This window comes from Pithys albifrons, chromosome 5 (genome assembly GCF_047495875.1).
Source record: "Pithys albifrons albifrons isolate INPA30051 chromosome 5, PitAlb_v1, whole genome shotgun sequence".
Taxonomy (NCBI): Eukaryota; Metazoa; Chordata; class Aves; order Passeriformes; family Thamnophilidae; genus Pithys; species Pithys albifrons.
Genome location: NC_092462.1, coordinates 63,423,152 through 63,444,252, shown reverse-complemented (window position 1 = coordinate 63,444,252; position 21,101 = coordinate 63,423,152). Strand labels below are relative to the sequence as shown.

The following is a 21,101-nucleotide window of genomic DNA, read 5'->3' as shown; positions in this document are numbered from 1 at the left end:
CTCATCATTCTTTTTTTGCTTTGTAGAATTAATTCATGGACATTATTAACAGTTATTGTTTCTCTGCCTTTCCCAGTGAAAGGAACACAGGACAGCATTCATCAACTGATCTTAGACATTGATGTTCACAGAACATCTAACGAAAAGGACTGGGATTTGGCTTGCAACAGCTGCTTTACTTGAATTGGTAACAGTAAGAAGCAAGAGAAGATGTTCCAGATAACTAATAGGAAATATGGAAGAGGAAGCTCAATTTTTTCCTGAGTTTAGGTGTCTACCCGCAGTTTAAGAAACAGGCTTTGCTCAGCCTGACTGGTTTGGACATGAGGCAGTGTCCATGCTGGTTTTGAGTTACTAGAGAACCGTATAGAGGACCAAGTGAGCTTGGCTTGCCTTTCAAATGGACACAGCCCAGCCAGTTCAGCTGTGCAGTATTTTGGAGCCTTTTCTCTCCCTTCTGGAGCATATGTGGAGACACAAGAGTAGGTTTAATTCTTTCCCTCAAATAATTGAGCCAACAGCCTCTGTCCAGATGGCTGTAATGGAAAATGCTACTGTACTCATCCACTTCAATTTCTCTTGTGCTGGAAGGCTCTGACTTGATGATGTATTTTATATGTTCTTTCCATAGTGTATCTGAAACCATTGTGGCCCATTTCTCGGGGCTGAGAGGGAATTTGTACAAGGAATATAGGGATAAATGGTAGTGCTTTTAAAAGCTTTTCATGCAGTCATCTTAAACCTTATGGATGGAAAGCTCCAGGCAAAGAATATGTCCAGTGCAGTGAATTATTTGTTTTACAGAATAGCAAAGAAATGGGCTGAACAGCATAGCTCAATTCTCCTTTCTGCCAAGGGATTTCTTCTGAGATACATTTTGGTAGAACAATCATTTTTGTTTGTTTATTTCTTTTTATTTCCACTCATTACTTTGCGAGAAATCACTTATAGCTTTCCTGTGAATCATATTTGAAGGAAACAGGCCTGAAATGAAATTCTGTGATTCTCTCATTAAAATGATTTGTGTGGGACTGGTGAGGTCATAGGCTTTTCTGGCACTGATGGCGAGATACATTTGCAGATGCAGCATGCTGTAGGATGACCCTGCCTGAGCAGAGAGTTTGGACCACTTGACCCACTGTGGTCCCTTCCACTCTCCCTCACTCTGTGATTCTGTAGTAAGGTGGGAAGAGCAGTAGAAGGTGGTCTCCATTGGTTGTGAAGGAAGCCAGGAGGAGATAAGCTTTGCTCAGGTGAGTCCCACCCTCAGAGGAGAGAATGGATTTAACTTAGGGGAATTTAACTTGCCCCCAGTCTTTTGGGGATAATGCTGATCAAGAACAAGGAATCTTTCAAGTGGCAGTTTTTTTGCAGGAAAAGGCTTTTTTATTTTTTGACATAACAGCAAATGGGACTCGGATAATTGAAATTCCTGTAGATGAAAGAGCAGGTGTTATTTTAGTTTTTCTAAAGAAGGGTAAAATCCATTGCTGAGAGATGTGTTATTTTTGACCTTCAGAAAAATTAGTAAAAATACAAATTAAAAACAGTTAGTGGCAGCCTGGCCTTTCAAGTGAGCTGATAAAGCTGTTCAATAATCATGTAAATGGTTGATTGTACAGAGAGGATCTCAAGAATTTGTGGTGGCTGAGGAGATGGTCCATACTCAAGGTTAGTGCCATTTTAAAGTAAAATTTGGTTTGGTTGACAAAGATTTAGACCTGTTTCCTGACTGCGTACATAATACAGAAACTTTATCAGTGGTTTTTACATGGTAATTCATGAGCAACAGCATACATTTGTCTAGAGCAGTAAATGCCAGTAGAATAATGATGTAATGGCTATGATTAAAAAAAGAAAAACTTTAAAAAATTAACCTCCCTCTATTTTTTGATAAATGCTAGCATTTAGATTAAAATAAAATTTAAAATTAAAAATATCCAGATGAATGAAAACATTTTATTCTTATCTCTGACAGCACTGTCATTTTTTTTTTAATGTTTTCAGGGAAGGTGATGGTTTTTGCCGTTAACAGCAGTCCTTTCTAGAACTTGACATTATGCGAGTTTACACTCTTTTGAACTTTGTGGAATATTATGATATTTTCATTTCTTTCTAGGTGGTCTAATCTGTGGAAAACTGAGAGGAAAGCAAAAAAAATCAAAATGAAAACAGAATCAATATCGTAAAAATATTTTTTTAAAAAAAAAGGAAAACAAACCTAAAAAAGAAGAAGAAATTAATGTCTGGGCATTGAAACAAAATGCGGAATTTTTGCTTAGCTACATCCTTAGTGCTGTAGAAAATGTGATCTTTAGTGTTTCATGGTCTTATGGAACACCAAAGTTGAGCCTTTTTGAGAGAATCATACCAACTTTCAAATGCAGCACAGACCATGCTGTGGTAGCTTCCTCAGTGTAGTAGCACCTGCACTCACCAGGGCTTGCATTAACCCACCTCTCTGGTGAGTTTCACTACTTTAGCTGCAGAAGAACTTGCTGATCCCAAGAGGCAGAAGTTTGTAGGTGAAACAGTTGAAGGAAAGGAACGACCCTGCAAGGAGGTTATTTTTCTGGCAGTGACATGTGCCAGGGTCACAGCTTTGATTTGGTGCTGTGTATTTTCTGGTCGCTTTACCAGCTCTCATGTCTATGAGGAGGACAGTGATTTGCCTTTGCATGGGTCATTGAGCTAGAACTTGTTCTGCTCCTGCTGACTCTCATCTATCACCACAGATGCCTCTAACTGTGCTTCCTGTAGTGAGGAAATTCTCATTAAATAATTTTAGATCCAATCTCTTCATGCCTCAGAACATTTCAGGGCTGCCCTTTGTGACCCCTCCCTCACTTTCAGCCAGCCAGCATTTTCTGTGAGCTCTGGGGAGAGATGCTGCACTCGTAACCTTGGTTAGAAACCAAGGACTTCTGGAGCTGCCTTGGGCTTCTGTGTTTGTAGGGGAGCATCCAAATGGGTAGTTTTCACTTTCCAGCTGATCTATGCCTGTGATGCTGGGATATTTTTGGGTATTCATACCACGTTACCTAAATAAATGTAGTTTCCAGAGAGTGTCACAGACTCCCTCCGTAATCAGCATAGAGAAAGTAAGTCTTTTACAGATGAGCAACAGTCTAAATTGTGTGTCCAAAGTTGGACAATATGAGTGGTCCTTCAGTTCCTGGATGTCTCTGTCTTGCTCCCTGGCCTGTTGTTTAGCCTGAAGTACATGATCCAGGTGGCAGCTGCTCCTGGGCAGTGTCTCAGCTGGCCAAATATGCTTGTGTTGGGTACATTAAGGAGACTGATGACCACAATTCACCAGCATTGGTTCCCTCCCTCATTGTGGGCAGCTAAGAACAGGAGGTGAAATGTGCTCAAAGGCAGTGTTAGTGTTCATTGCTTGTGTCTACCACTCATCTTTTCTTACTCAGTGTATGCTGGGGAAGGCTCTGTCCTGCAGCACACCAGGTCTAGAGATGCATGGGCACAGCCCACCTACCTGACCCTATGAGCTGAATACCAGTGTGTGGGTGTACTTAGGAGTCATACAACTCATACTGCAGGGAGCACACAAGCTTTAGAAGTTGCTTTGCAAGAAAGAGATGACAGCAATGAGATTTCTCAGCTCTGGCTTATACATGTCAACAGCTGGGAGTCAGTGTCACCTCTAAAGCTGTGGGGCAGTACAGCACCACCAATACCTATATGCTTTAGCCATGGCATTGTAGCTGCTCTGGAGCTGCTTTCAAGCAACATGTTTCCCATAAAGCTCCACAGTGATCACTCCTGGAAAACAGTGAAACTTCTCTGGGCAATGGCAACAGCTTAAACACCATGCATTCTTCTTCATGTCATAATTGAACCATATTTAGATGCAGGAGCTTGTCAATAAATGCTTGTCTCTTTGAGAGGTCATTTCAGAGCAATCTGGCACCTCTATGGCATTTCAGAGTCTTTGCTTTATTTTTTTTAATGGACATAAGTGATGTAGCTACAGCTCATTGAAGATTCACAGGGCAAAACTATTTTAAATAAATTCTGTTTTATATCAAGTAACTCTTCCTCACCTGGCATATTTATAGTATTTGAATTTTTGGAGCTTTTTCAAGAGGACTAACCGTAGTGAGATGATAATACATAATCATATGTATTTATTATTTAGAAATAAATAAATAACCCTTTAAAAATCCAAAGGCTGAAACCAATGGTAACAATCTTAAATTGCAAGAAAAAATTTAACAGTCATCCTGTAGCTATAATAAATTTGTATTTGGATGATAAAATTCTACTGCCCCGTGGTAGTCATTTACACTCAAGGAGATCTTCTATTCCTGCTTGCAACTGTTATGAAAAAGTGCACAATTAAAGTGCCATTTCTCTCTAAATTTGGCTTCAGCTCAGTGAAGATGTTCAAAAAGGATAATTTGCTGTGGTGGTAAAGTTGATTTGGAGGTGAAATAAGATAAAGTGAATTAGGAGGAAGAAGGTCTGCACAAGAGTTCATGCAGCTGAACTAACACAATCTTGAATTCCATTCAGCTTAACTTTCTGGAACATTCACAGGTAGAGAAACCTGAATTAGTTGTGTAGTGTGCAATGAGAGAATATGTGTGCAAAAGAATCATGTTAGAAATTTTGAGATTCTTCAAGAGGAAACCTGAGACAATTTTTAATATTAGTAATTTTTTTCTCCTTTTTTATGACTTTTATTAATTCATGTGAATTTCTGGCTGCAGTTTAAGCTTCAAGATTTTTTGTTTGTTTTGAAAATGAGTTGACGAATACAGGATTCTTTTTTAGACAGGTGAAGGAATGATTCACATCTAAAATGATTGTTACATTACAATTTCTCTCATTGTGCTAAGTGCAGTTTATTTACAGTTAATTTCCCTGAATATTTCTTCTAATGAATTCATCCAAATGGCTCGCACTAAATCCGAAATAAACAGCACTGGAAAACTTCATCTTGCTTGAATTTCTTAAAATGGTGGTTTTTCTTGCAGATGCTTCCTCCTTCCACAGATATTTCACAGGCTAATGGACAGGCAGAGGATCAGGAGACACATGCCAAAGTGAATGGGATGACTGGGTCAGTACCTGCAAACTCTCAGCAAGAGGCCGATACCACCCACAGTTCTCACATCACTCCAAACACATGTGCCGGTTCTATCAAATTAACAAGTCCAGAGAGAATTGTAGCCCTCCATCAAGAACTAAGACAAAACCATTGCAAGAACTGCCAGGTCAGCAAAAACTTTCTCACTGTTTTTAGTTTAGTGAAATACATTATTTTTGGCAGAAGATACAGATGTTTGAATGAATTCTTCCAGAGATGTGCAGCTGACCATTAGTTTAAACAAGTTGACAACAGTAAATATTTGAAGTTTTTCATTATGCATTTTCTTCCCCTTTATTCAGGAGTGGCTTGGGGCTTGTAAAACAATCTTTAAAAATTGTTGGATGTTTTTAAAAAAAATTTGTTATGTTCATCTTGTTCTACCTTTTTTTCCAATTCTTTTTTTTTTCTTGTGATCCAATTATTCCTATGCCTGGAAGCTCTTTATAGTAATTTCCATTAACTGCAGGAATCCTGTTAAGAACAGAGCTGATCAATTGCAATTGCATTTGTGACAGTCTGCTGCTAAACTAAACACGCAAGAGATTTCACCCTCTCTGAAACAACAGAACCTCTCCATAATTGTATGGAAACAAAATTCAAATGTGCAATTACTGGAGCCAGTTTGGTACAGTAGTTAAAAATATTGCTCTACTGAATTTTCTTTATAATCATGGATTGAAATAAATTCAACAAAGGAAAGATGTTGTTTCGGCTTTTGACATTATTGAAAAAAATGCAACATACTGAAATGTCCTTTTAGTTAAGAAATTCATTCTACAATGAGATGATGTCTCAGAATTCAGATAACATGTTACTTAGTCTAGAGGATATGTGCAGCAGTTCTAATCAAGTTTCCTGCTCCTTTTCCGTCTCACAGTCATACATAAAAAGGACCAATGAAAATATTGACATAAAAGAAAACTATAATGGAGAGCAGAGTGCAAGTAGCTCTTTGATTGATCTGCCCTTTTTGAACTCTGAGATTGTTTTTTTATGTAAATCACATGAGCTTTAATTAAATCCCAGCGAGAGCAGGACATGGGTTTCATGTACAATTACATGGGAAGCTATGGATGAAATCAGCCACACAGAGTGGCCTGTTTCCCTGTAACATAGAGAAACACACCATGATATCCAAGGTTATAGTTTCTCTCCATCTTTCCTCCTCAAATACCTTCAGTTGTCTCCTCCAACCCAAATCCACAGGCTGATGGCAACCTGCCCATGGTCCATGAGGAAGCCCCTTGGCCTTTAGTGTCAAGGATGAAGGATGCCCTGGTGCCTCTGGAACGTGGTGCCTTCTGGGCCACGAAGGGGAGGGATCGGTTGTTGAAATGTGATGATGTATTTTAGGGTCAAATGAGAAATCAGCATGCAGGTGCTATTCCTCAGGGAATGAAACAGAAAAATGCCATTATGAATAAGGCATGGCTCTCTAGAGAAAAAACAGATGGCTCAACCTCGGCTACCACAGCAGAAAGCTATTTGTCAGACGTGTTGTCAGCAAGTAATAAAGGTCGAAATCCTGTGGGGAGAAATCATCTGCATGGGAAAGAATAAAACCTACAGAAATAAAACAAGGTAAAGCATCTTAGCAATGTGCTTTTCCCCATTGCTACAAAAGTAGTAATAATTTTTAAAATAAAGATATTTTACCAGTTACCATGGCCTAGCAACTAGTTTGAGATGACTGGAGAATTTACATTGAAAAGAGCTGTAATTCTTTCTGTGATCAAAATTTCTTAGAACGTTTGACATCACTGAAATCCATGGATTTTTCTGTTGCTGGGCCCCCTCCCCATTTTTTTTTCACCTCTTGCTGATGATTTACTTCTCTTTTAACTGAAAAAGGCACCTGCCTTGTGTGACTATTTTCTCTGAAACGTCAGGAAATGTAATGTCATGAACTTCATAGAAACTAATTTTACAAAAATTGAAGCATCATTTTGCTGTGTTTCTTTAGTCTTGTGATATTTTTAAAAATTTTATCCTATTTTTTTTTAATAGGCTGAACTAAAGCAGGATACTGAATGTATTACTGCAGGTGGTAGTATCTGTAAAATAGCATCCTTCAATTGTTACTTTTTGGAAACAATTTTTTTTTACTGGACATGTCCACAACCACTTTCATTAAGGGACTGCATGGGCATCATGGGTACAGTAACATCTGAGTTCAAGGGATGGATGATTCAGACTGCACCCTGTGCTGCCAAACCTCTACAACTGCCACAGGGAGAAATGGATGTGGTGCCAGGCCACCTGCACTGACAGAGTCAGAACAGCACTTTCGCATAGTCTGGCTCAGAAATAGTTGTGGTATGAGTTGCATGAACCTTTGGTGGATCCTGGCTATGGAAAGGAGGAGGGAATAGTGTGTCTGTGCAGGTGCAAGTGTGCACTAATGCTGGCTGACTACAGGAAGATTAACTGAGCGTGGCTGTAAATTCCTCAAAATACTGATTTATATTGCGATACCACCAGAGTTAATACTTTTGTAAAACCTCCATTATTCATATCTCCCAGTATTCTTTATTTTTCATCACTTCTATTGGGAAAGGGCATTAACACACAGTAATAGATGGCACAGTTCCTGTGCTTTTCCTCTGCATCCCTCGATTACCCCAGTTGGTTCACATTATGTTACTACTTTGTTTGATGATGCTTTTTGGAAGCCAGAAATAAAATGACTGGTTTTGATGAAATATTAATGCACACACTCACACTTTATTGTGGAAACCCGCCTTCAGTTGCTCAGTTAGGTAGTGGTGCAGTTGCTTACAGCACTAACTGATTTGCTCTTCATCCAACATATCTTTAGAAAACACACACCAGATGCCAAGGGATATAGTCCCTGCAAGCGATGTTTTTGAGTGCTGTCTAAGCAGTGGAGTCACCAGTGAGATTCCAAAATTGGGACTTTTGCTTTCATGCATCTTTCTCTTCTTGCTAATGCCAGGCCAAAACTTCTGAAGGCAGATATACCTGAATCCAGATATCAGCTGCCTTGCCAAATGTTAAAATACTTTGATGTGCAAAACTACCTGTAAATACTGAACGTGGTGACTTTTACATTGATAAAATGAAACTTTAAGAATTAGCCCTTGTGAGAATTTTTGGAGCTTTCTCTTACTGACAGTAAAATGCAGGGCCTGGCAGTTCCGTCTGAGGTCAGATCATCATGCATGAAGTGTGCTAACAATAAGGGCATTAATAATAATAATACCCTATGATAATACAATAATAAGCCTTTGTTATCCTAGTGCAGCTATCTGCTTTGTGTTTGGGACTACAGTAACTTTCCATGAAATTAAGCCCTTGTCAGTCCAGTCTCTTTCTATCAAAGATAAGTGTGATTTATTTTAAATGATCAGGCTTCATTTTAGCTAATTAGGTTATTTGGTCCCATTCTTCCTTCTGCTGGAATTAATGATTTCCTGAACAAGGGCTACAGACACACAGAGGTGTAGATGGAGCAACAGACATTTGCGAGGATATTACCTGCACTGAAGCACTATAATGCAAAATGGACTCCCACAATTCATCCAGAAAATGGATTCTTGCTGACACTTCATAGCTCTGCCTCACAAGTCACAGATTTCAGCTAAAATTCTGTAGCCCCTTGTGTTTTTAATTTTTTAATACATTCATTCTTCCTCCTACAAAGCATTGTTTAAAAATGTGCAGATACCACAGTTACCATTTGGCCAGCTGTTTCAGCTGCTCTTCCTTTCTCTTAAGTAAAAATGTGATAGTTCAGACACTGCAGTGGAGGAAAGCTAATAAATTAGCAGCAACCAGTTTGGAGCACTGCATGTAACAACATTGCAAAAGGTGGGTCAGTTCAAGGCTTTCTCTTTTAAACCTCTGTCCTACTCCATTTTTCCCACTAATAAATGGGCAAATAAGAAGTGATAGTCAGATTATGCCAAATAATTATGCACTAATTGATCTACAAGAAGATTAGATGATGCATTGCACCATCAGACAAGGCCCTTCAAATTCTTTAAACATGGTCATTTATAGAAACTTGACCCAAAATGTAAAGTGGTGAACCAGATGGTTCCTTTATTGGTCTCCTGCCAAGCTGAGGTCCTTTGGGAGTCTGAGTTTACTGAATGACTTATACGGAATAATTAATTTTGCCTCTTATTCTGTCAATTATTTGTTTGGGAGTTTTTTTAATTGAGGATTATCAGTAGGAATATGCTTACAGAGCACATCTGAACAGTTGGCTTGTGTTGAATCACCTGTTATCTGTTGTTTGTCATCCATGGATGTGCATGAGTCAAATGGCATTACCTGTACTTGACTGGATGATGAGGATACTTGGAAGGAACTGGATGACAGCATGCTTCCTACTGACAGATGCTCACTGAGCCTGCTTCTCATTCAGACTCTTCCACTTCCAACGAAATTGTTTGAAACAACATTGAAAACTATTTTCTAGGATCAACAGTTAGCAGCAAATGAGTGTTTATTAACATATTCAGGCAATATTTGTCCAGTTCTTTTTTTTAGTCTTGAACTTCCTAATACTGAAGTAAAAATATCTCTTTTTAGCAGTGAAATTGTCTCTTTTGTCTCTAGTTTTAACAGAAGTATTACTTAGAAATAGAATTACATGGAGGCAGTAACCTGAAATGGTGCCTAGTTCTTTCTAAAGGCTGTGTGAAAGATAAACTTAACAACGAAGTTCATGGCATACCTTGAACTACAAATGCACAGTAGAATAATGTATCAGCTATGAGGGAGAAATTGGAATCTGAGTACCAAAAACTGTTGGGAGGAATAGCTATTCTCCTATAGGAGGTGAAAAAAAATCCATTATTGTCTTCCAACACTAAGTAAGTAGTTTTCTGTAATCAAAGAAAACTAATAATTCTCCTGCAGTTGTTGCAGGTGAATTCTTAGTTGTTGCTCTTCACTGGTAATAGAGATAATAAAGAGGGAATATAATGCCACTTTTTAAGTTCATATGCAAAGAAACAGAGTACCTACAATAACAGATCATGCATATTTTAAAAGAGTTCCCTTTAGTCAATGCAATTCCTGTATTAGACTACTCCCTCTACTCCTCTTATTTTTCAGGAAAAGAGCATTAATAATACTTTAAAAAAATAAATTCCCCCATATTTTGTCTGCACTCGCTTGTGCATGCAGTCTCACTTAAGTAGAAAGAATTCATTGTGTAAGTTCAAAAAGGAAAGTCAGTTGCCAGTTACATTTTAGGAATATCTAAAACAGACATGCTTTAATCAGAATCGGTGGAAGGAACAAGGTCTGCATCTCTGTTTGAGATCTGATCTGCTGGAGAAGGCCTGGAAGGCACTGAAAAGATGACAAAACTCATTGCCTTTCAAGTAAATGATGCCTGTGTCAACTCTAGGTTTTCCTGGATATTAAACATTTGTAAAAAAATATTCAGAAGGTTTGCTCCTGAGGCCTGCCACTGCATATCTGTTGCTTGTCTTGTGCTATGAAAAGCTTTTATGCACGTAGGAAATTTGGGGATGAGATGTTATGCTCAGTCTGTGGTCAGTCAGTTGCATGCCCAGGGCTGGTATTTGTATAAAAAGAAAACAAAGTTGCCCATATGATTAAATTTTCTCTAGTCCCGAGTAATCCCTGTTTATATTTTTGAGTAGTAATTCTGATTTGTAAAAGCACTAATACCTTCTTAATAACAGCCTTTTCATTGAGCCCTTAAGCTGATGGATATTAAAGCCCCTAATTAAAACCTGATAATGTATGAAAGATTTCTAAAGTGCAGACCTTTCTCTTAAGGCCAAGAAACTCATGTGTCTGTTTGCACAATTATTCTCATCAGGCCAGGAACCTTGTAACATTGACTTAGGTCCATGCTTCTCACAGTTGCTTTTTCTTGGGAATAAAGAGAACTAGAAAGGCTGGGACAGAAAATGGAGTTTTTCAGAAACATTGGTCTGTTACATTTAGGTAGGAATATAATCTTTCCGCAGCTCTGATGCTATCAGTCAGGATAATGGTGAACCATAGAATAATGTGTTCATTTACATACAAATATGCATAAAATATTTATGTGCATATATATATATGTATAATTGCATGCAGTTTGCCATAAATAAATACAGTATAAAATAATAAATAGGGAGAATAGATTTTCTCTTTCTCTCTTTTTTTCCTTTCTTTTTTACTCCGTCTCTTGGCATTTGCAAATAGAAGTAGGCATATGAGAAGAAACTGATTCTTTTAAAAATTTAAACCTGAAATTAAGAGGAAACTAAGAATATACTGTGAAAATTCTGTTTTTGCCTTGACTACACGGCAGGTTAAAATCTAGGTTTGTATGACTCTATCTTCCCCTTCCCAAATACACTAAATTCCATGGGAAGGGCATTCAGTTGCATGCCTGTCAGTCCAAGTGCACATGGCAGTGGGACCAGGACAATGGGACAACCTTACCCTTTAGCAGTTTAGCTCCCTATTGTCTCTTGCTGCTGAGAGGAAGAAAAAAGATCAGCAGTTGTATAAAATATTGTTAGTACAACTTTGTCTTTCTTTTATATGCATAAACCCTTGAACCTTTACTAGGTAGCACCACTAGGGAAAGTGTCAAGCTCCCACAGTGGGAGCCAGACTGACTTGCACCCTTGTTAAAGATCTCTTGAACTGTAGCCCTGTCATATTTCTTGTAATGTAAACTTTCTGCCTCTGGAAATCCTAATGTAGTGTGGTATGTTCCTGAGAGAAAAAGCTACAACTTGTGAATTAAGCAGCTATTGAAAAGAAGAGAGGAAAAAGAATGAAAAAAAAAAAGATTTAGAGGATCGTGTTACAGATGATGGGTTAGGTTCAGCAGGGTGCAACAGCAGCTCAGTTTCAGCCTGGTGATCCAGAGCAGCTGTCGGCCTGGCTTCCCAGGCACCGAGACTGTGTTTATGTTCAAGCCATTAGTGAACCAGGTCAAATATCTTAAGGATGGGAGAGAGAGGGGGTTTTTTTGGTAGGTTACTGGGAATATTAAATCAATGATTGCTCAGAAATTAATATGTTGTCTGTTCTGCCTAGTCACTGCATTTTTTATTATTGTGAGAATGTGGAGCAATGGAGAATTTTAGTAAAGGATTCCTGGAAGTTCATTTGTGTTGGACTTGTATTAATTGTATTTGGACAATTTGGAAGCTTTGAAGGCATGTGGCTGGCTGGCAAAGCCTCCTTTAAGTGGGAAGCACCTGGAGCACATTGATGATTTGTGTAATGCAGCTCTGAGGCTGAAAATTATGAGTGATTCTTTCTCACTCCTAGTAATAAATGCTGCAGCTAGAAGGAAGGATGTGGCTGTCCCTTGCCCCCACCATCTGCTGAGTGTTGCCTCTCTGCTTTTCCATCTGTGGGTTGGGGACTCTGTCTCTCAGCAGCCTCATCTCTGTTCCCAGCTGGCTGCAGACAGTCCATTCTGGTAAATGTGCTTTAAAATCTAAGCGTGAGGCTGCCTGGCCGGAGGGTACTGATAGTTTGTCGTTGTTTGCACAGAGCTTTGCATGGGGACAAAAGGCTGTTCTTGTCTCTTAGAGGAACTGATTTGTAGGATGAGCTGCACTCCAAAATGTAGCTGCTCTGTGGATAGTGAGGGACTGGGCTCTGCTCACCTCTGCCACCATTACAATTCTATGTGCCTTTTCTGTGCTGGATATGATCATCAATATGATGTGGCTTCTGAATTAATAGTTAATAGAGACTTTTTGTGGGTGGTGGATCTTTTGCAAATGAATTTATGGATGAGCAGACGGGCTGTGTGAGGTACATGAGCTTGGCAAATATAAATAACCTCATTTTACAAGGCAGAGGTACACTGTCTGTATCCTACAGCTGGTGAACCCAAGTCTAGAAAAACTAAGGTCCAACTGAAGAGCTTTCATTAAGAGCACACTGAGCATTATCAACACTAAATTAATCCATGGTTTCATGGAGGACATTTCCTAAGTCTGAGCTGGGAGTAGAGGTTTTGATTTTTTTTTTCTTCTGACTACTGCAGAGGCTTTCATCCCCTAATTTACCTCTCATTGCTCATGGGGCTCCATTGCCTCCTATCCATGAACAAAAATTGCTGTCTCCTCTCACCTGTCAGTGTGGCTGCTCAAGTGATAAACTCCAGAAGCCATTTCTGTCAAAATGAACCTGCTAAACAGTAGATGACCACAGAAGGAGCTCTGCACTAATTCTGGGGAATTAGTGGTGGGTGGCAGGTGGCTGGCCCTGAGTGAGTGTTGGAGAGGGTCTTGGAGACAATGACCTCTTCAGGCTTTTGAAACCTAAGAAACAAAGCTGCAGCTGGTATGGACAAGAACCCTGGTGTGTTACATGTACTGAATCAGGTTCAGAACAGAAAGTACCTTGTGTGATGATGCTCAGGAGAGCCAGAAAAAACACTGCTTTTTAACAAATAATGTGCATGTCATCATAAGAGTCTACCATAGATTGCCTAGCCAGGACAATGGCACCAATTAATTATTCTTTGAAGAACTAAGAGACACCTCTAAATCAAGTGCCCTTGTCCTTATAAGGGACTTCAGCATGCTGGAAATTAACTGGGAGTGTCACACAGCTGGCACTAACAGGTTCAGAAAATTCCTAGAACACCTGGATGACAACTTCATGGTACAGGTACCAAGAAAGGCAACTAGGGAAGATGCCCTCCTTGATTTGTGTTGTGTTAACAAAGAGAGTCTCATGACTGAAGTGAAGGCTGGGGGCTGTCTTGGCCACAGCAAACATGAAGTAATCAAATTTTAAATCTCTGTTGACAGAAGGAAAAGTGCCAGTAAAACTTCACCCCTGGACAAGAGGAGAGCAGAATTCAGGCTGCTCAGGGCACCAGTGAGTGAGGTCCCCTGGGAAAATGCTTTTGAAGGTGCTTGAGTCCATCAGTGTCAATCACTTTATAAGCACAACCTCCTAAGGACACAGGAGCAGGCAATTCCAAAATGTCAGAAGTCAAGCAGACAAGGCAGAAGACCAGTTTGACTGAGCAGGGATATTCCTTTGGAGATAGGGCTGAAAAGGAAGATGGGTGCACAGTGAAAGCAAGATAAGGTGACATTCTATGTGCAGTTTTGAGCACCACAATATAAGAAAGATATTAAGCCATTAAAGAGTATCCAAAGGAGGGCAATGAAGATGGTGAAGGGCCTTGAGGGGAAGTTGTATGAGGAGCAGCTGAGAGCACTTGGTTTGTTCAGCTGGAGAAGAGACTGAGTGGAGATCTCACTGCAGTTACAACTTCCTTGTGAGGGGAAAAGGAGGGGCAGGCACTGATCTCATCTCTCTGGGGACCAGTGAGGACCCAAAGGAATGGCCTGAAGTTGTGCCAGGGGCAGTTTAGGTTGGATATTAGAAAAAAGGTTCTTCACTCATAGGGAACAGGCTCTCCAGGGAAGTGGTCACAGCACCAAGCCTGACAGAGTTCAAGAACTGTTTAGACAATGCTCTTGGGCACATGGTTTGATTCTTGGAGCTGTCTATGCAGGGCCAGGAGTTGGACTCAGTGATCCTCATGGGGCCCTTTCAACTCAGAAGATTCTGTGATTCTGTTATATCTGGCTTCTGCATCTTTCCCAGAGCAGCACAATCCTGTTGTCCCCCTCACATGTGACTCTGTGAGACTGATGTGTGCTGACTTTTGCATGTGAACAGGCAATTGACTCAGCATGTCCTGGTTCTTCCCTAGTGACATGACATCTTTACAAGGCTATAGAATTAAGCTCTTTATTGCTTACAGGTCACCAACACTGCAGACCTTCACAGCAGTGATGGTCAGATGTCTATCTCCCAGGCAGGGAGTTGGTGACCATGTGTTTGGGAACTAAGCTTAAGTCATGCTCCAAGGAGTGGGATTTCTTGGAACATGTATAAGTCTGAGTTAGTCTCCTGGGGTCCCTGCAGTCATGAAGAGAAATCATCACTTGATCTACAGGACAGGATTCATCTCATCATAATGTAGATCTAGAATGGGCAAGGTGATCTGCACTCCAGATGTGCCTTTTCAATTCACTGACTATGAAGATGAGTGGAGTGGAAGTACCTCAAATATCAAGTCTATGCTGCAAGAAAAAGGGAAGGTGTTTCCCACCCAAAATAGTAAAGTGACTAAGGTCTTGGCTGTGGTGATCTGGGAATGCCTTGCAGGACAAAAACTTAAAATCTTCCTCCTGTGTCTTAGGTGACTGCTTTGAACATTGGAATAGACTTCTTAAAAGAGAAAATGGACATTAACACTTGGGAACCTCTCTTTTGTGTTGTGTTCTCTTTTTAGAATGTTCTGCCTGAGGATTTTTCCCTTGTACTTACCCCTGGGAATAACTGTAAATTTTTTGTCTTAATTTATAGTCACAAACTCTAGATTAATTGTAAGATGTTTAGGTACCAGTTTATAAATATATGAGACAGAAAATAAAATGTGTATGTACATCTGAAGCCTTGTTGACCTGACAGGTTCTCCCAAGGCCCCAGGAAATCAGAGGCAGCATTCATTGAGTGAGGCATTGAGCATATGCCAGGTGTAGTGCTAATACTCTGATGCTTTTGCATAAAAATTAGCCATGTTCACTGTTGTTTATTTGTGAACTGTGCTCTCCTCTTGTGTGTGCTTCCTCTTGAATAGTGTAAAAAAGAGGACAATGCAGAAGAGAGGGCAACAGCTTATAAATTAGTGTATTCAAACACGTGGATTCAACATGAGCTGTGCAGAGTTCTCTTCAGTGGATTAGTAGCTGCAGCGTTGCCGTTCTCTTGGGAAATCATCTAAGCACATGTGTTTCCTTTAGAAGGCTTCTGACCTCTTTTGTGTTCTTCTTCATTTCTGTGTCCTCAGTAAGGTGATACTAAAACAATTCCTCATTGGTATGCTTCCTTGGGAGCTTTACAGAGTGTAAAGGAGGGAAGAGGTTTCTGCTACTCCTAAATTAAAAGAAAATCTCCAGAAGATGAAATATCTGCTAAGAATGAGTGCTGCTCTTTGTACTAGCAAACTGGATGCTGGGGAAAGAAAAATTTGATTGTCAAGATGCATCTTTCAGTTTAATAAACTGTTTCAAGAAGAAGGTTCTGCCTCAGTTTAATAGTAATCCTCAGGAAAAAGGATTCTAAAGTCTAGCATGAAAACAAACACTTTTCTGTTTTGAAATAAACAGACTCTCTTTTGCTGTACATGGATATACGATAAATTAAGCCTTTTATAGATATATATATGAGTAAGACAATTGCCTTAGCAGTATTATTAGGAGTAATAACTTCTGTTGTGGATAAATCTGACCCTTTTTGAATGTAAAAACATTCATATTTTATGTTCTAGCCTAGCTTTTCTCTCAGATGAGGTTGTCTTTTCTGTAAGTCTTATTTGAAGTGTCATGATATATGACCTATTATGAATTACTACTTTTGAGTTCTCAGTTGAACAGAGGCTGTAGCAATATATTGTTTTGCATGTCTTGGCTGCATACTCTGGAAGCTTGATGTTGGGGGCTCCTTCCTGCTCCAGAATGACTGTTTTGGGACTAATTACCAAGTCACAGTCTTGTACAAAATGTCTGAATCAGCTTGTCAAAGTCCTCCTTGTTTATCAGTGGAAGGAGCTGCATTTCTATCTGTGTGCTTTCCATCGTGACCCCTTTGCATGGGGGTTTCCCCTCCCTTCTGTCCCTTGGAAGAGTTTACACTGATCCCAGTCAGGGCATCCAGTGTGTTTTCCCTTGGCAACAAAGTCATGACATCCCCAGCCATCACAAAGTTAACACCCATCTGCTGACACTCAGAGAAATAAAACATCAGTAACACAGACTTTAGGCCATGGGAGCTATGGGATTCTTGGTGATTTTGGGTTGCTGCAGCTGGACCCAATGTTATCTGTTAATGACCACACCATTAAAAAATCAACTTCTAATTTATTACCTAATTTATAGGCCCACTTGATAGACCTATGACACAGTTGAACCCATGTTCAATGATTAATGTGAAATAAAAGGTAGTGTTACATGGCCCAGTTAGATTAGATGCTCACGATCTAATCCTGTCAGTCAGGCACAGCTGTTAACCATTTTATGTCCTCATAAAAGACTGTATATGTGCTGCTGTAGGTTTTAAGGCTGAAAGGAGATCATATTATAATAAGATAAATAGCCAGAGCTTTTGTAAGAGAATAGGATAATCATTCATATACATAATCAGGAATTTCTAGGAGGGTATGCTTAGACAAATATGATTTTTACCACATAAAATGTTACGGAGAATTTTCAAAGTTGCATAAAGGAATTAGGAATCCAGATTTCATTGCCTTTCTTCTAGGTGATAACTAACTCCTCTTATGTCTTTGAAAATAACCCCTAAATTATCAAAATTGTATATACATGCCATACATAATCACTTGGGGGCAAAGATGAGGATTCTTTGCAATTCTCAAATTTTGGTTTTATTCTGTGAAAATTTCCAATTGACGTATTTACCCACTGGACAGTATAAATAGAAGTAGCTGAAGAACCTCAGGGTAATTTCACTGGGACTCCGTGACATTCACCTTTGTAAAACCTGGCGAGCGCCAGGGCTGTTGCAGAGGCATTTGATGTCCCTGGGCACCAGGAAGCGGCTGCAGATCCGACTGCTGCACTTCAAGGACAGCGTAGCCCTCAGTCACGTGTGGGCTTAATGGGAATTAACAGATTCCTGAGATCTTAAATGAATGTTCCCATTAGGAAGGATGCTTTTATTCTCACCCTTTTTGTGTGTCAAGATCAATATCTCATCAGGGAAACCTTCAATACAGAATATTTTGAATGAGCATACGATAAAATAATATTCTCTTTACTGTGTTTGGGCTATAGGAAAAAGAATTTTCCTGGTGTAATGAGTGATAAGTAGAACAAAGATCATTTGGGAAAAAAATGTATGTGTTTGATCCATTTGATAATTTCCATCTGGATGGCATTTGCTTCCCTCAGTAAAGGGAACAGGAGCTGCCTATTTCTGTGCAATCTGTTGAGTTTCTTTCATAGAAAAGGACAATTTAGCTTTTCCTTTCATATGGGCATACGTTATTCCATTTACAAACATGGTGTTCCTCTTTCTTTTTTTTCAGACCCTCTAAGAAGTCTTAATTCCTGGGTGGACTGGGATGTGGGTTGGATATTCTATTTTCTTGTTTTTTCCAGAAATCATTAAGAGAGGAGGAAGATCCTCATTATTCTGTATAGAGAGGTACAAACTAATTTACTAAACCAAAAGAATCCTTGCTTTTCAAAGCAGAAAGAAAGTTAGCTGTAATGAGACCAGAACAATCATTGTTCCTCTGGGCCTGGTGCTGGAGGGAGTGCAAGTGTGGCTTCCTGCTTTGGATTCAACTCATGCAATCTCTGTCATAAATTAAGCAAGTTCTACCTCAGGATTCCCCCTCTAGAACAGTGAAGTATTCTGAACATTAAAAGAATCATTATAATCATAATGGCATCTTGGCAAAACAGAGAGAAACAGTTTTCTTAGTACAAAGATGTTACACTGGTTAATGCTGTGGCGTTGCCCCGGGACTACTGGATCTTGTGCATTTGTAGCATTTTTAATTAGGCTTTGAGAAGACTTGTGTATCAGAGGGAACACGTCAGAGCTGCTTCGCTCTGGCACCCTGGATGGGCAGAGAGGTCTGCATCCTGCTCCCCTCGCTGAGCACAGTCATTCCAGCAGGAATTTCTCTTGCCCAAAATGTCAGAAGGTACCCAAGTGTGATAAGCACATAGGCATTGGTGCTTTGTCCTGGAATACTTTTATTTGAAAATTCATTCTGTTCTCTGTATCATATTTTGTTTTTAAGTACGTCCATCTAAAATCTTTGGAAAAGTACAGAAATATCTTTTTAATTTCCCTGCACATAAAAGGAGGAAGGAGCAATTGTAGTTTAAGAGGACAACCCTATTTTCTTTATGAAAAACAGGCTTGTAATGGAGCATTGTGTGACTGCCTGGAGCTAAGGAAAGGGGCAAAAATTGGGAAGTGAAAATGACTCAGTGCCTAGTGGTTTAGGGCCACACCTCCCTAATCTTCTTCTTAGTAGGCCCTAGATGCTTGTTATTCTCTTTCTTGGTTTGCTATGGTAGATGGGCCCAGACAGCTCAATTGGAAATTCATCCACAGAACAGTTCAGAGTTAAAACAGCCTCTTGTTGCTGCCACTGATAATCATTTGCACTACCAGGAGAAGTTGCCACCCTTAATCGTATCCATAAGAGCATGGATGGCTTCCAATTGCACTAATTCATCACCAGAGCTGTGATTTAAGCACCAATTGCTCCTTAGCATTTTGCACCTGGAACTGTTACTAATTTTCTTATCAAACAGCTGTAAATTGACTCCTCTAGCTTGCAAGTACTTGTGATCTAAAGAAGTCTGTGAAGGATGATTACCCTCCAATTTCAACACAGGCTTATCCTGATGCTGGTAAAGTTCTATTAGGGTCTGAACCTCAGAGGATTTCAGTGCCTTGGCAATCACATATTTCATCAGTGAGTTATGGTTTTTGGATTTCCATGCTTTTTATTTTGTTCATTATCCTGTCTACTTTTGGATAGCAATCAGACTGGACACAAGTAACCTGAGAGAGAGCAAGCTCTGGCTGCTTACATGGTGGGTTTGTAGTGGGTCCAGGCCATAATTCTCATGTTTGGGATGTGCAATCCAAAAGGCAAGCACAGTTCCTAACTTCCAGAAAACAGAGGGCTTTTTGCCTTGTTCTGACCTTTAACAATCTGCACCAGTGAACAGAGCCATGTCATAGGCAGCTGGTAGGGAAGGCGTGTGCCTCTTTTGCAGCCTGGATCTGATGTGCCTCCTGCATGGGAAGAGGAGTCCCACCAGACCTTACATGCCAGTGCCCCAGACACAAGGTTTTCCCAGTATGGTAAAACAGATCTCTCTGCTGAGAAGCTTTGTGATTTCTTGTTGGAAACAAAGGGTTTAGCTGGGAAAAAAGGATTCTACATTAGCTTGGCTGCCTGTCTTCTTCAGGAGTGCTCCTAACTGTCGTGGTGACAGGAGGTGATGAAAAAGAGTTGATTGTGTTTCTGGTGACAGGGTATCTCATTATTCACAAAGTCCACAAGCCACAGTGAAATTATAAAGGATTTAAGGCTAGCAGACTGAGTTGGCTAAAGGTGTTTCTTTCATACTCACTTTTAAGCGGGTGAGAAGGGACAGGAAGAAGATTTTGGAGAAAAAATAATGGAAACAAGAATCTGTCCAGAAGCAGAGACTGGAGGAAAAAGAAAGTTGTGTTGAAACAGAAGGACTAAAAGGAAAACAGGCAAATGTATATCAGTCAGGACAATGATTTAAACTTGAATCCTTGTTTCTCAGTTCTGATGATTATGTTTTATAGAACATATATATATACTTTATTCTCTAGCACACATTTAACTCTTCAGCAGAGCATAGTTAAAGCCAGAAACATTAAGATTTGCAGTGAATATATGTACAGCTTCCTCCAGTGATGGAAGGCTTTTTATACTACTAAATAACTTATATCAGAAACAAATAATATAACTACTGTAATTGCTTGTGTCTCTCCAAATTGGTTTTTGCATGGAGCCTTGTCAGCAAGGTAGCTGAAATAATATTCAGGGTGAGCTCTAGTTCTGGATTGCCTTATGTGTATGTTGTTCATGTAGTTATTGTAAAGGGTGAAAAGCAGTTTATGTTAATTTCTTATAGATGCATTTTAAGAAGAAAATGCCATATGATACATTAGGCTATTCTTCAGAATGGGGAAAAAAGGGGAAAGTGTGTAGTTTCCTTCTGTTCCCCAGAGTTTCAAGAATTTGCAGCTGAGACAGTTCATGCAAACATTTTTCGTATGAAGTTCAGTCTCACCCTGCTGGAGGTCCTTGTCCCTCCACAGCACAAAGCCAGAACTTGGAATCTTCTGTTGGGCTGACTCAGATGGGAAAGCTACTGTGCCTGGCTGCGTGGAGCCC

At 39.7% G+C, this 21,101-nt stretch overlaps 1 protein-coding gene across 5 annotated transcripts in view; it reads left to right on the top strand.

Moving 5' to 3' along the window:
• The window catches only part of C5H4orf50 (chromosome 5 C4orf50 homolog), an 83,207-nt gene that overhangs the window by 28,863 nt on the left and 33,243 nt on the right, over positions 1-21,101 (top strand). For 3 of the 5 annotated variants that reach the window (XM_071556820.1, XM_071556821.1, XM_071556822.1), the window contains exon 13: positions 5,001-5,240. The exons of 1 other annotated variant lie outside the window; for it this stretch is intronic. In XM_071556820.1, coding sequence (XP_071412921.1) covers positions 5,001-5,240 — 240 coding nt within the window. Of the gene's footprint in view, positions 1-5,000; positions 5,241-21,101 lie in introns of those variants that run through there. One more of the 5 variants, XM_071556823.1, reaches the window with a different exon arrangement.